Consider the following 13,348-nt stretch of genomic DNA (forward strand, 5'->3'; position numbering starts at 1 on the left):
CCTCACTTAACCTTGGCACAAATCCGCAGGAGCGCATGTGATGGTGTGTGATTTTAATGTTACACGAACAGTTTGAATGAGGGTCCTCACAAGTGTGGAAAGATAGAGGTGCGTCATGACGTAGAGTCGTAAAAAAACAAAAACAAAAAAACGCAGCAGCTGACGTAACATCTGGAAAACGAAACTGAGCACTCGGAGTTTCCCGAGAACGAAGAGTGTGCGGGACTCCTGGCAGTATTTTTAGGAGGGACCAGCTGGGACTGACTGACACTTTGCCGCAGAGCTTCGACACGTACGGTGAGTTTATGTGCAGACAGTTCCTGCATCGTATTCCTGGTGACTTAGCGGCGAAAACGACTGCACTTGAACTCAACATTCACCTGCACCGGCTCAAACACAACAGGTAGGAGAGTTGTTTTTTATTAATTTAAACTCTTAGTGTTGCTCGCAAATGTAAACTCTCTGCAGTTAGATTTTGCTTTCTTCTAAACGTTATGAGCCTATTAACGTGTAACTAGTATTAAACCTATGTAACTCACTAGCGGCTGTTGTTTGGTTTGTTGTTGTTTACTTCTGTTAAACACAGAAGGAGACTTAGTCCATTTAGATTCACAACTGACTGTATGAGTGTTTTATTTCCTAATAGTGTGACTGTGTCACTTCTAACTTGGACTAAACTCTTCACAATGAGGAGACTTTTCAGCTTCCTACATGAATATATTTTTTGCTGTAATAATTTATGCATTTTCTTTTAATTTTTCTCCCCAGCAGTATTATTTTAGTATTAAGTGCTCTCACATATGCCTGCTTCCTCTTTCCTGACACTCTGAAATAGTAGATTTAAGCTGGTTTTCCCACCTTTACCATAGTAACTCAGTGTGGGCTGCTTCAGAAACTAGGATGACGAAACCACATATTTCTTCTTAAACGTTTGATAATTCAGTGGAAGTAGAGAAAGATGGGCAGACATCCCCTATTCCAGTTATGTTAGATATGCACATATGTTAGGATATGCTCTTTATTGAAGTGAGTTAATTCAAAATATCAAAGTAGCTATTCATTCTCTACCTTCTGGTGATATGTTAAAAATAACATATAAAATAACTAATTCCTTCACCGCATTATGAAGTCTTTAGGCTTTCCTGTTATTTTTGCTGATATTATTCACTTATTATAGGATGTATTAATAGTTTCTGTTGTTGTTGAACTTTGAATTATGTGACTATTCTCTGACAACACCCAGTCCTGAAGTGAATGGCAGCAAACCAACCAGTAAAGTGAGTCCTGGCAGCGCTGTTGACACAGTACTTCTCTTTTTCTTACTTCTGCAGAGATGTCTTATTCTAAACCACTGCTCATCCCGTGGCTGCGGGCTCAGATTGACAGTTGCAGGTATCCTGGCGTCCACTGGACAAACCAAGAGCAAACCGAGTTCTCAATCCCATGGAAACATGCTTTGAGACAGGACTCCTCTGACACTGACATACTCATCTTTAAGGTAACTATCTTCCAAAGATTTAAACAACGTGAAATGAAAAACACTTGGAAAGTAATCATAAAAATAATTAGACATAGCTTATTCATAGTTCTACAGTGACAGTGGGAATTTAAATAATCTATCAAATATTAAAACGTTTGCCAGTTAACGTGATGGTTGTCTTCCTGGCTTCTTCCTTGCAGGCTTGGGCAGAGGTGAGTGGCAATGGCCGAGCTCAAGGAGACCCCTCCGTCTGGAAGAGAAACTTTCGCAGTGCCCTTCGAGCAAAGCGCTTCAAAATGCTCGACGACAAGAAAAACGATGCTGCTAATCCTCACAAAGTGTTTCGCTGGCCTGAGGAGGCATCAGCAGGTGAAGATCCTCCACATTGTCCATAGACAATCCGGATTTAGTTCCCCAAGTTAAAAAGTAAAAAGGTTTTTCTCTGATTAACTAAAACAAAAAATTAGTCTGATTTTGATTTGAAATTAAAATGCAAAGATTTTAATCTAAAGGACTGTTCTCTTCCCCATAAAAGAGAGCAATCCTTTAAGAGAGACTAGTCATGAGCACTTTATCATTCAGGGGCTCGAGACATCAGCGACCCCCCCTCCAGACAGATCCTTTATACAAAATGACCAAAACCAAGCTTGCAAATATTGAACCAATCAGACACAGAAGAAATAAAACTACCAAAAGGGGCAAAATATACATCAGTTGATTGATAATGTGGATTTTAAATAAGACAATTGTAAAGATTACATGTTTACAAGGCTACATTATGAAGAGATAGTAAGACTCTTTGTTGTTATCATTTAAGCTAACGTTTCTGCTGGATCCCAGGATCAAGATGAGCTCAATTTGACTGAGGATTATAACTTTCCTGTACAAGAAGTAAGTGGTTAACTTGTAGGAACACAGGGAGTGAAATGTAAATGCCATGTAAATGAAGTACTATTTATGTAACTGCATATGAACTCATGCGGATGTGTATCGATTAAATCCTAGAGCCAGGTTGAACCGTGCTTTGATGAGTGTCTCTTCCTTACAGAAGAAACTGTATTTGCAGGTAAGGGAGCCCCTCTCTCACTATTTATGTTTTTATTAATGTAGTAAATCACTGTTATAGTAATAGTATTTACATGTAATACGTGAGTATTTCTAAATTAATCAGGTCTTCCTGTAGACTCCACTGAGCATGATATTCTCCAGGTGTGTCTGAAGGGACTGCAAATTGGCCCTGAAACAGGTAGACCGATCAGTTCTGCTTATCATTTCCTCCTCTCTGCTGCAGTATGAGCACGAAACAAAGAGTAGCACTGTACTTTCCTACAAACACTTTTTCTGTTTCTCCAACTTTTTCCACAGAAGGAGCCTTTGAGACTCCTCCTGAGCAACAGCAGCTCCAAAACCAGGTTTTGATTGGTGGACACCCGTTGCCTGGGCAACAGCAGTATCCAGTCATGTTTGAGGGTGCAGGCAGTGAAGCTGGGTTGCCTGAGCAACCAGCACATCCAATGGGGGGAGCTGAGGGAGGGGACTGTGGTGGGCAACTGGCAGAGCAATTCCTACATACCATGAACAAGACCAGAGATGGAGAAAATTTCAGTGAGTTGATACATGTAAACATTAAATGGCCACTTTTAAACTATCCTCCTAAAATATAAAAAAAACAACACAGTGATGTGACTTAAATTTATTACTTACCACTTGAGCTGAATTTTCTGAAACAGGAACACAGTGAAGACTTGTTGTCTCAGACAATCCTCCTCTTTCTAAATCCTTAGAGACTGAGTTCAGGATAACGGTATACTACAGAGGGGTGAAGGTGTCTGAGCAGCTGGTTGAGAATGAAGCTGGTGTCCGCTTAGTCTACAGGTAACATCAACGTAAAGCTTCTTACAAATCCTGAATTTAAACATTTAAGCTATGCTGAGCTGACACCTTGTTTTTGCTGTGGCTTCATGTTTGTCGTACAGATACGAGACCTTTCTTTTCTAAGTCGAGAAAATAAAGCAAATAAGCCCAAACTGTCCCAAAATGTCCATAAAAACATAAACATATAAACCGCTAATCAGCGTACATTCAGATGAATCAATGTTGTCTTCACATCAGACCCGAACTCATCGCGCCAGTGCTGGATCCTGAATCAGGCCTGTCCTTGGTCTCTCTGCCAAGTCCGGGCGCCATGCTGGATAAAACCCAGGCCAGTCTGACCCAGCGCATCCTGGACAAGCTGGAGAGTCTGGATGTGGGGGTGTCAGGTCATGTAGTCTATGGCCAGCGCCGGGGTGAAATGAAAGCATTTTGGAGCTTCTCCAAGTTTGACCGAAGCGGAAAATCCCAAGAGATTTCTAAACAGCCTCAACCGCTTTACACGTTCAAGGACTTTGTGCAAGGTGGGTGAAAGGAATAATTCCATTGCTTCTTGATGGGGTACCTGCAAAGACGTGTGCTGTATTTTATACTTTGGCTTGATATAGTGATTGATTGTCATGTCCCGCTAGGTATATTAAACTTCATTGATGGGAGAGACTCTCCTCCCTGCTCGCTGTTCTTCTGCATCGGGGAGAAATGGCCTGACCCAGACAACAGGCCTTGGGAGAAGAAACTCATCACAGTGGAGGTGAGAGGACCTTAAATTATTAAAACACACAGACAGTGTTGTGTTCTCACAGACCTTTTTTCAGTTTGGAGAAAATGTTTTTTTTTTTTTTCGCTGCACATAACTCTTATCAAATTTGAGTGCTATAAAACACCCCAAATTACCCACTCAAGGGAGGTGCAGTGAGCTCCACTTTTACAGAGGCAATTCTGTCGCAGTATCATTTAACAGCTTGCAGGGAACGAACCCTGTGTATGTGAGTTGACAGCTGATCTCTCAGATGTAAAGCGTGTTTCTTTACCCACAAACCATCACAGACGAGTGCATGCTGAAAAATGGAAAAGCTTTTACAGAAGGTTCTCGAAAGAAACCAGCTTGACACATCTCTTTGCTCAAGCGTTTTTGATTATGGCTTGTGTCAAGCTCAGATTTGCCAACTTGCTCCTGCCATTGCATCTGACGTCTCTGTTTTTTTTCTGTCTCAGGTGGTCCTGACTTCAATGGAGCTACTGAAGAATATGGCCGTAGCAGGCGGCGCCTCCTCCCTGCAGTCTGTAGAGCTGCAGATGTCCCTCGAAGAGATGATGGAGATGTACTGATGCACTTTGCTGTTCCCTTCCACAAAATCTTTTCACAAAATATTTTTACGCGGAACTAAGAGATGATGGGGAGGGTTGGGCATTTTCTTATTTCGTCACTGATATAATTGGTGCATGTACTTCTGGGGATTAGGACCATATTTCTAACAGAATGAGACTGAATGAGACTGAGGACAACAACAAGCAGCTATGGAACAAAAAAAAGTAAATGTGCTGTGCGTGTGTTTTTTTGCATCATTTTTATTCAATTAATTTATGAGTGTGTGCATTACTGTAGACGTGACTTGAATTTAAGTACAATATACATTTAACACATATAATATCAGTAGAAACATGTACAGCATCAAGATTTGGTTAAAATATTTATGAATTTAGGATCTACTATCAATTTAGAATTACAGTTTTATTATGGACCTGCTGGTGCTCTTTATTATAATTATATATTCACATAAAATAACAAAAAACAGAAAAGTGTTTTATAATCTTTCTTGAATTTAGTCAGTTTCAGAATGGCAGCCTGAGCGAGGTTGAGAACTACATCATTTTGTTGATGGTGGCCTCTATATTCATACAGCAAATATTAAGTCAGACTTTAGAAATGGGATATCTACAAAAATGTAGTGAGTTTTTTTTTCAGTTCTTCTCCTCTTCTTCTGCTTCTCCGTCATTTTCCGACTCAGACTTCCCCTCCTCATTGAGGGCATTGTCCCTCAGTCCCGATATTGGGACCAGCTTCCCCTCTGAATTCACCCCCATCGGCTGGATAATGTTATCTCTGCAAAACACGTAAGGTGATCATGGTGAACTGTTCTTATTCTATTGTATTATACCGTATGCTTATTCAATATTCATCTCAGCCGGTACTGGAAACTTAGTGAAGGTGTTTTCTTAAATAAGGTTTTAAAAATCTGTTGCTATCAATCTGTTGCTATAAGATTTATACAATAAAATTCATCCATGTCATATTTTTGTCACCTGTGTCAATTCAATGCTGAAGCTTCATCTCTGCACAGGAAATGATTACTCATGATACTACCCCTGATATTCATGGGACTTTTAAATATGATATTTTATTGAATTACAATGAAGTGTTATAATAGCTTAGTAGGTGAGATTTAATAGACCAACCTGGACAACTTGTTGAAGAGCATGATCAGCCTCTTGGCCTCTTCCTCCTTCTCCTCCTCTGTCATACCCTCCATGGGGTCCGGTTGCTCTGCCTCCACCCGCCCTGTCACCGGGTTGATGCGATCCTTAACCAGTCGGTATTCCTCAGTGTCCGAGTCAGAGTCGCTGGAGTACTGGGCGTCGGAGTTGGAAGTCCTGGAGCCTTGGCCACCCAGCAACCCCCTGGTGGCCAGCAGACCCGCTGCATTGCCATAACCTGTGTACTTGACAAAACGCCTCACTGGACAAAGGGGGGCGATAAAAGATTCATAGAGATGAGGCACAAGTTACAAAAAAGTATTTATCTCTTTACGCCTGTTGTGAAGACAAATAAAAATCATTTAACTTGTCACTACCCATGTTCTTTTTCATTTGTCATGTAAGCACATTATATCCACTGTCTTGATTGTCTATGCTGTGTAACTGAATCAGTCTCCATTAAACGTGAGAGAGCAATAGTGTCCGACCTTACCGTTTTCCTTGCAGAGGACAAAGATGAGGTCAGCAGCACAGTGTTTGAGATCTGTATCCAGATGAGTCATGAGACGGATCAGACGACTCTTCACTGTGGTGCCTTCCTCTGGCCTTTGTGATACATCTCTCAACGGAGGCAGGATCTGATGCAAAGGATAGGTTCAGTTTTTATCTTTGAACATAAAAGAAAACACTGGCTACAAACATCATCAAAATATTACATGAACCAATAATTTCCTTTCTTTAAAAAAAACCATCATGACTTCAGAGTTCTTACATGTTTCCTGATGTACTGGCGTGTTTCTCTGTGGGCTCTGCAGCTCTCCGTCAGCAGGTTGAGGATTGGCGTCAGCTTCTCTTTGATCTTATCACCCTGAGAAGCAAACAACAAGGAAAATTCACTAATCCTATTTCATTATTAAAATGAATAATAGAACAAATACTAAATTTTAGCCTCTCTCGTGAGCTGGGATTAGACCGTTGTGAGACAGTTTAGTTCTGCTACAGCACATCCTCCCTCACCGACTCGAGGCGTCTCTCCATGAACATCAGCAGAGTGTGGACACAGTCCATGTTGACCCCCTGGCACTGCTCCGAGTCAGGTGCCAGAGGCACCGTCAGCAGCACATCGAGACACTGGAGAGGCAGCGCTGACAACAGGTTGACTGTGTGACTGTGGAGTTGAGAGAAGGTCACAACATTAAGAGGGTGAGAGAAGACTGAAGAGAGAGACTGTTGTCTACTGCCACACACAACCATCTAATAGGTGGTAAAAACATATAGTGATAATAAATCTATGATCAGGAATACATGTTACAGTGTTTATTTAAAACACGATGACTTTAATTGTGACTTTCCTTCGTTCAACCTCACTTTGATTCACTCTGCTCACCCCTGCAGTTCGTCGGTGTCCTCTGACAACGTGCACTTCTTCATCAGGCAGAGGCGCAGGATGGCCACCAGGTGTCGGTAAAGAGCTGCATCATCCTGAGGGAGGAGGAAAAAGTTGAGTGCAGTAGAACCCTCTGTGGAGGAGTTGATCTGTACTGATGTACACAGCTTGGAGACCATGTGAATTAAGACAGACAGGTGTTGATAGATGGCAGCTGTGGCGCTGACAAACCTCTTGCTTCTCACATGCCTCGCATTCACTGACCTCGCTCGGCTCCTGCCTGTGGGTGCTGAAGGTGATGTTAAAGAGGATTTTGAGGATCTCTACGATGCGTTGAGAGGCTTCCAGAGAGATGGGTGGTGCTGCTGGGTCCAGCGCACACTCATACTGGTCCTTCCACTGAATCTCAAGGCAGCTGTCTAAAGCTGCCGTGAGGATGGACACCCCTCCCTCCTAGAAGAAGAAGAAGAGCAGAAAGGAGGCTGGATGAGAATCTAGGTCAAAACAAACTAAATCAGATATAGCTACCACGTATAGTGACTAGTTTCATTTATACTGTGGCACATATTTCATGCAATAAATATGTAGTACACCTGGTTATGTCACCTGTTTCAGCTGCGTGCTGAGCTCTGGCCTTAGTGCAGTCATGAGGAACATCAGGCGTAATTCATAGAACTGAACACTGAGCGAGGAGGGAGAAGAGCAGCTGACACTGGAGGATACACGCTCTATGAGACCACACATGAGCCTGATGGAAAAAAAAAACAACAAGAGGTTGAGAATAACACCGTCTCTGACATTTGGCCTGAGTCTGCCCTTTCCCTTTCTCACTATAGGATATTCATTTCTCATAATGACCTTTAGCAAACCTCAGAGAACATGCACGGACGTGCTGCTTTCAGTCTGTGTACAAGGGTTTAGTCTTAGATTCAGAAGGGTTGAATGTCATCACGGATTTTTGTAACAGGGCTTCATTTAACTAATATTTAGCTGCCAGCTCTAAGAACCTCTGTGACAGTAAGAGACAAATGCAAAGCCAACACTATTTGTGTCTGCGTCCTGTGAGGAAGCCCACCTGAGAGCGCTGAACCTTTCCTGTGCCCAGGTGCTGTTGTACACCACGTTACACAACACCTTCATGGCCTCTTTTCTCTGTGCCTCCTCTCCCGAGGCCCCCTCCTCCTCCTCTTCCTCCCCCTCCATCTTGCTCTCTCGGCGGTCCCTCCTCCCTCGCTCCAGCGCTTTGTGACGGATGCCGCCTTTGTGCATTTCGTTGATGCTGGTCCTGTGGCTCCCAAACCAGCTGCCCAGCTCCCGGCTGTTGGGGATGCTGATGTCACTCTTGGCATCCTCGGCAAAGGCAGAGCACTCCTCACTTTGGTCACTAGCTTCAGTGCCCCCTTCTTCCTCGTCAGAGTGATGCTGCAACACTTTGGCCTCAGCAAGAGAAGAGATGATGTTGTCATAGAAATCCGAATCAGGGTCGTTGGCTTCGTCGCTGGCATCACTTGAGGTCAGCCCGGCTAGTTTGGCCAATGTCAGCAGAGCGCTGTCAGTCACCAAGGGGCCCAAGACCTTTTTGTCTCTGGAGAGGATCCTCAGGGTGCGTAGAGATACTCTCAGCAGGCAACACCTAACTCCCGTTCTTATAAATCTGAGAAGGACAACAGCTAAATTCTGAGGACAGGAACAGAAAAAAAGAGATTTAGATAAAAAGTATTGGTCAAAGAAATAAGGGACAGAAAGAAACAGTGTCAGTACCTGTCTGAGGACGAGGCCTCGATCCTCCCGGTCGTACTCATCACAGTCTGAGTCAGAATCAGGGTACTCTCTCTCTTTCTTTTTCCTGAACTACAGCAGAGTAAATATGATCAAATATCTCAGAATAGATTACAAACGATTGATAGATTTATAAATAACACTATTTTAACACTGTACCTCTTCTAGTTTTCTTTGCTTTAGAAAAGTTGATGGTCCAATTTCAGAGGGCAACATAGCAAAAAAGAAAGAAAAGAATATCAGTACATATTACCAGAGATCAATACCGCTGTGAATATTATATTATATATCATATATTTTTTTATCTTTTTAAAAACATTTTTAGATCTAATTGTTTTCTATCTTCTTTTCATGCTACATATTAATAAAGAGTGATTATTGTGCTATTTTAATTCACAGAGACTATTAGGTTATTCATTCATTAATATTTCAATAGGTGACAGACCTGTGAACAGAAACGAGATAGGATACTGTTAGATTAAGAAAATTCTAAATGTAACATCCAAAAATGGAATAAAAGTTTTTTTAATTCAATATTGAACAATAAATTCAATTTAATTAAATTAACTTTTAAAAATTGGTATCAATTCTGAACAATAAAAATGTCACTTAATTAAAAAAATGCTTATACTAATACGCATACAGATTTTCTATTTAATTGAATAAAAAATACATATTTGAATCAAACTAGAAGTTCAATTAAATATAACAGTAAATCAATTTAAAAGAAGAAGAACTAAATAAATGTTCATTTATACAATTATTAACACACCTTATTTTTTTTTAATTTAGATATAATCTTTTTTTTATAAAAACAGTTTAGCTACTATTACTACTATTCAACATGTCGTTGCTGTTCAGAGGCTGCAAATGACTGTGATGAATTGATATTGATGTTGGTCGTTCAGGAGCTCTGTCTGGACTCAATCTGCCTGAGCAAGGAGAGAGGATCATCTGATCCAGGATCCATCTGATACAGCAGAATTATTAATCACAGACAGACTGTGGAGTAGAGGTGGGGAGGGGGGGTGGTGGACATACAAGAGGAAGGTGAGGGACAGCGGGGAGATGGGACGCTTAACTTCCAACTTACTTTCCTTCGCTCCCTCTCCTGTGCGTCGAAGAAGAAGCACTGGGCATACTGTGAAGAGAGCAACGGTGACAAAGGGAGCTGCAGCAGTGTGCTGTTGTCCAGATATGAGAACGTGTGAGCTTCTGTGTGGTGCTACCTCTTTGTTGAACTCCTGTAGCTGTGTCTGCAAGCCGCTGTCATCCCCCTGCTTGATGCACTGGATAATCCCCTCCACGTCCACGTCCATGATTCCTGCACGCACACACACACACACACACACACACACACACACAAGAAAATAATCATTCAGGCCGTAATGAAATGAACGTTACACAACGACAGAGATGAGGGTGAGTGCTGGAAGTGGTTATGCTTTGTGAGAAACACAGTGACACCTGCATTTAATCTGAAATTTATTTCACAGCTGATCAAGTAAGTGTGAAAAGAAAGAGAAAGATCACACTGAATGATAAAATATTCAGCATCCCATCATATGATTACTACAACCTCATCAATTTGATCAAATGATCCTGAGCTAACAAACAATGCACCTTTACCCTTTACATGACAGCTGTCTGGTGTCCATGTGGAACACATTCAGTATCGAGATAAGAACTTTTTACATCATGTATTTGTCTAAACTTACCTTAAACAATCCTCTTTATCAGCCGCGTGTTACACTGTGAAGTGCTGTCACTGCTCCAACCACACTTCAGCTCGTCCCTCTGTCTTTCTCAGTCCATGTACCGTCTGTGTAATGTGCGGCGTTCTGCCTTTGAACTTGCTCCATTCATTTGCTTTCCACTCACTCTCATGCACTCAGCCTCACTCTCTCTCACTCGCTCTCTTTTTAATCCAAGAGAGATGCAGAGGGCCATGGAGTGGTTATAATCCACTAATGGACTCTAAGCTTATATCTCTCAGTGCTGACCCTCTAACCTCTTGCAGGGTTTCCAGACTTTGCGCTGCACAGCTCTCGCTCTCTGTGGTTTTACTTAAATCTGTTAATAGTTGAGGAAACTATAAGTTATGTTCCTGTCATGCTCCTGTAGCTGGTGCATAACCACAGCAGAGTTAGTGCTGGCTGAGCTGGATTTGTTTGTAGGTTCACCTAAGATAACAGCAGTATTTATTTTTCAGCAAACAGCTTAAAGCAACAGTTCTTTTATTTAACAAATGTAACAAAAAGGGGACGTTCCTAAAATGAGAACTTACTGTGAATTACATTTTGTGCACAGATTTGTATGATGCTATTTTGCCAACTATCCACAAGATGGAGCTATTTTTAGAATTTGTCAGTTCAAACAGGACCCCTTGGACAGTACAGTCTGTTTAACTGTGAATCATACAATATAATGTTCATACTACAGTACAATTTAACACTGTATTATTTAACACTGGCTCTAGTGAATAAGCCAGGTTTGTTTTTCATTTTGAACGTCACTGTCATGGGAAGCTGATAAAGATGTTTCCCCACACGTAGTGTCGTGAGTGGCCTGTGTGATGAAACGTGTGAGAAGATGATATTTAAGTTGAAAAAATAGACCCACCTTCCTGGCAGGATGCTCACTCTTGTACCCAGTGGGTAGAGGAAGCAGGCCCAGGAGGCTGAAGTGGCCGGCTGGTAGGTGCGGGTTTACAACAACAGGATGAGCGCTACGTCAGTGACAGCAGGAGAAAAGTCAGAGGAGTCCTAACAAAGTGGTCTCCTGCAAGCAAATGCATATTACAGGTCTTCAAGATGAATTATTCGCATGCTATCAACAAGCCAGAGGACCTTCAATGACCTCTGTGGAAGAAAACAACCACTGTCACTGATGTATAGAATCCAGAAGCCTCCACTTTTATCATCCTGTCTCATACTAACATCACGACAAGCTGTGGTGCTGTTACACCCGAGACACAATCTGCTGCACGCAGCCTAAACTCAGTTGACCTGAGTTTAAAAAGCTTTCACAGCTCAATCCACCTACATACAATCTGTTTTTGATACAATACAGGTGAATATGTTTTGTTTACATTGTGTATTTGTGTGCATATTGTGTATTAAACCTTTCTTCCCATAATCAAAAGTATTGCTATATTATGTTATGGTCACTGTTATAGTATCATCCACTATTGTATGAAGTAGACTAACAGGAATAACAAACACATTTTCTGTGTATTCACCTTCTCAATAATCAGTAGAGAAATTATAGATAAAATACAATCAGCATTAATATGTGTCTTAGAATATGTCTTTACTTAAATAATATTGTTGGTAATGCATCACATACTCTCTCCCACTGTTTTGTTAAGCATTTACTCTGATTTAAAATGATTCCCTGGTCACGTTTTGTCAGTAGTGATTTATTTGCTCAAAGCCAGGCAGCAGCAGGTGCTCAGGAACTGACTTGCACTGAGGTCATGCTAATCTCAGTTGTTACAGTAGCTGTAACCTTATAAGAGGAAGTTCCTCAAAAAACAACACAGTGAAATCCATGATTAATTCTACGTCAAATCACCTTTACGGTACTCCTCACTGTTTTATCACCAGTGATCAGGTGCATGAGCGCCATGATGACTCAGTGCACTACTGCGAGTACACAAACTGTCCAGATGGTTCTCACAGGAAAGATAAACAATAGACTCAAGAGAGGAAGCTGTGATTTAGAGTGAAGGAAAGAGGCCGAAACTGAGCGCAGAGGTAGGAAAACAATAAATGTGACACCCGATTTACAAATTAGTGGATCATTATGATCATAACTAGACTTAAAAAGTTCTAAATGTTATAATTCTACTGTATCAAATCAGTTTTATGTTTCAGGAAACATAAAGTAGTTGTTTTTGAAACAAGCGAAGGACATTTCAGAAATAAACATGGTGACAAAACTGACTCAAGGGAAAAAGGCACAGGAAAAATGGGGCGATAAAGAAAAGCCTGGAGGAGGATTGTGGCTATTTTGGGCTCTGCAGGCTTCCTGCAGGTGATGGAAATGAAAGAATGATTTCTGGAACAATTGCTCAGCAGCAAGTGGAGTGAGGGAGGAGGAGGATGTACATGATGGTGGTGGTGGTGGTGGGGGGGTCGGTAAACATAAGAATCTAAGTAAACATCACAGTAAACATCTCACGGGGTACAAGGTCACTTAAAGTACGTACTGTGATGTGTTTTTATGTTGTTGATAACAGGTTGTTTGTGGTAACATCTCATAGCTGGTTATTTGTGAGCATGTGAGTTGGTCTTGTGGTGTAATGACCACAGTACAGACACACCCCCTCACCCTGCCGGCACCAGGAATAT

General features: G+C 41.5%; 2 protein-coding genes across 3 annotated transcripts; one reads left to right on the plus strand and one right to left on the minus strand.

Annotated features, from left to right (window-relative positions):
* The first annotated feature begins 179 nt into the window (after window positions 1-179).
* On the plus strand, window positions 180-5,303 carry irf3 (interferon regulatory factor 3). Of its 2 annotated transcripts, none has more exons than XM_026352144.1 (11): window positions 180-403; window positions 1,332-1,498; window positions 1,681-1,849; window positions 2,298-2,371; window positions 2,486-2,546; window positions 2,652-2,726; window positions 2,846-3,085; window positions 3,265-3,355; window positions 3,593-3,876; window positions 3,985-4,103; window positions 4,568-5,303. In XM_026352144.1, exons 2-11 carry the CDS (start codon window positions 1,334-1,336, stop codon window positions 4,679-4,681), a joined length of 1,392 nt encoding a protein of 463 aa, XP_026207929.1. In that variant the 5' UTR covers window positions 180-403; window positions 1,332-1,333; the 3' UTR covers window positions 4,682-5,303. The 2 variants fall into 2 exon arrangements, with proteins under 2 accessions (XP_026207929.1, XP_026207930.1); XM_026352145.1 differs by having other exon boundaries at window positions 2,664-2,726.
* Window positions 5,298-10,312, minus strand: LOC113156805 (synembryn-A). Its single transcript, XM_026352143.1, has 13 exons — window positions 10,223-10,312; window positions 10,087-10,134; window positions 9,153-9,170; window positions 8,976-9,065; window positions 8,290-8,891; window positions 7,821-7,962; window positions 7,479-7,667; window positions 7,215-7,309; window positions 6,845-6,995; window positions 6,600-6,695; window positions 6,321-6,465; window positions 5,810-6,089; window positions 5,298-5,456 (listed from the first exon to the last, which is right to left on the minus strand). The coding sequence occupies exons 1-13, from the start codon at window positions 10,310-10,312 to the stop codon at window positions 5,315-5,317; spliced, it is 2,088 nt and encodes a 695-aa protein (XP_026207928.1). The 3' UTR covers window positions 5,298-5,314.
* Between the last annotated feature and the right edge of the window lie 3,036 nt (window positions 10,313-13,348).

The sequence above is a fragment of the Anabas testudineus genome, chromosome 19 (genome assembly GCF_900324465.2).
Source record: "Anabas testudineus chromosome 19, fAnaTes1.2, whole genome shotgun sequence".
NCBI lineage: Eukaryota > Metazoa > Chordata > Actinopteri > Anabantiformes > Anabantidae > Anabas > Anabas testudineus.

Bases quoted from the DNA above. Each gene is read 5' to 3' on its own strand.
- irf3 (XM_026352144.1), top strand. From the start codon at position 1,334: ATGTCTTATTCTAAACCACTGCTCATCCCGTGGCTGCGGGCTCAGATT. The intron at 1,499-1,680 runs GTAACTATCTTC...TCTTCCTTGCAG, and splicing joins CTGACATACTCATCTTTAAG to GCTTGGGCAGAGGTGAGTGG. The intron at 2,547-2,651 runs GTAAGGGAGCCC...TAAATTAATCAG, and splicing joins AGAAGAAACTGTATTTGCAG to GTCTTCCTGTAGACTCCACT.
- LOC113156805 (XM_026352143.1), bottom strand. From the start codon at position 10,312: ATGGACGTGGACGTGGAGGGGATTATCCAGTGCATCAAGCAGGGGGAT. The intron at 7,668-7,820 runs GTGACATAACCA...TTCTTCTTCTAG, and splicing joins TCAGCACGCAGCTGAAACAG to GAGGGAGGGGTGTCCATCCT. The intron at 5,457-5,809 runs GTTGGTCTATTA...CGTGTTTTGCAG, and splicing joins CTCTTCAACAAGTTGTCCAG to AGATAACATTATCCAGCCGA.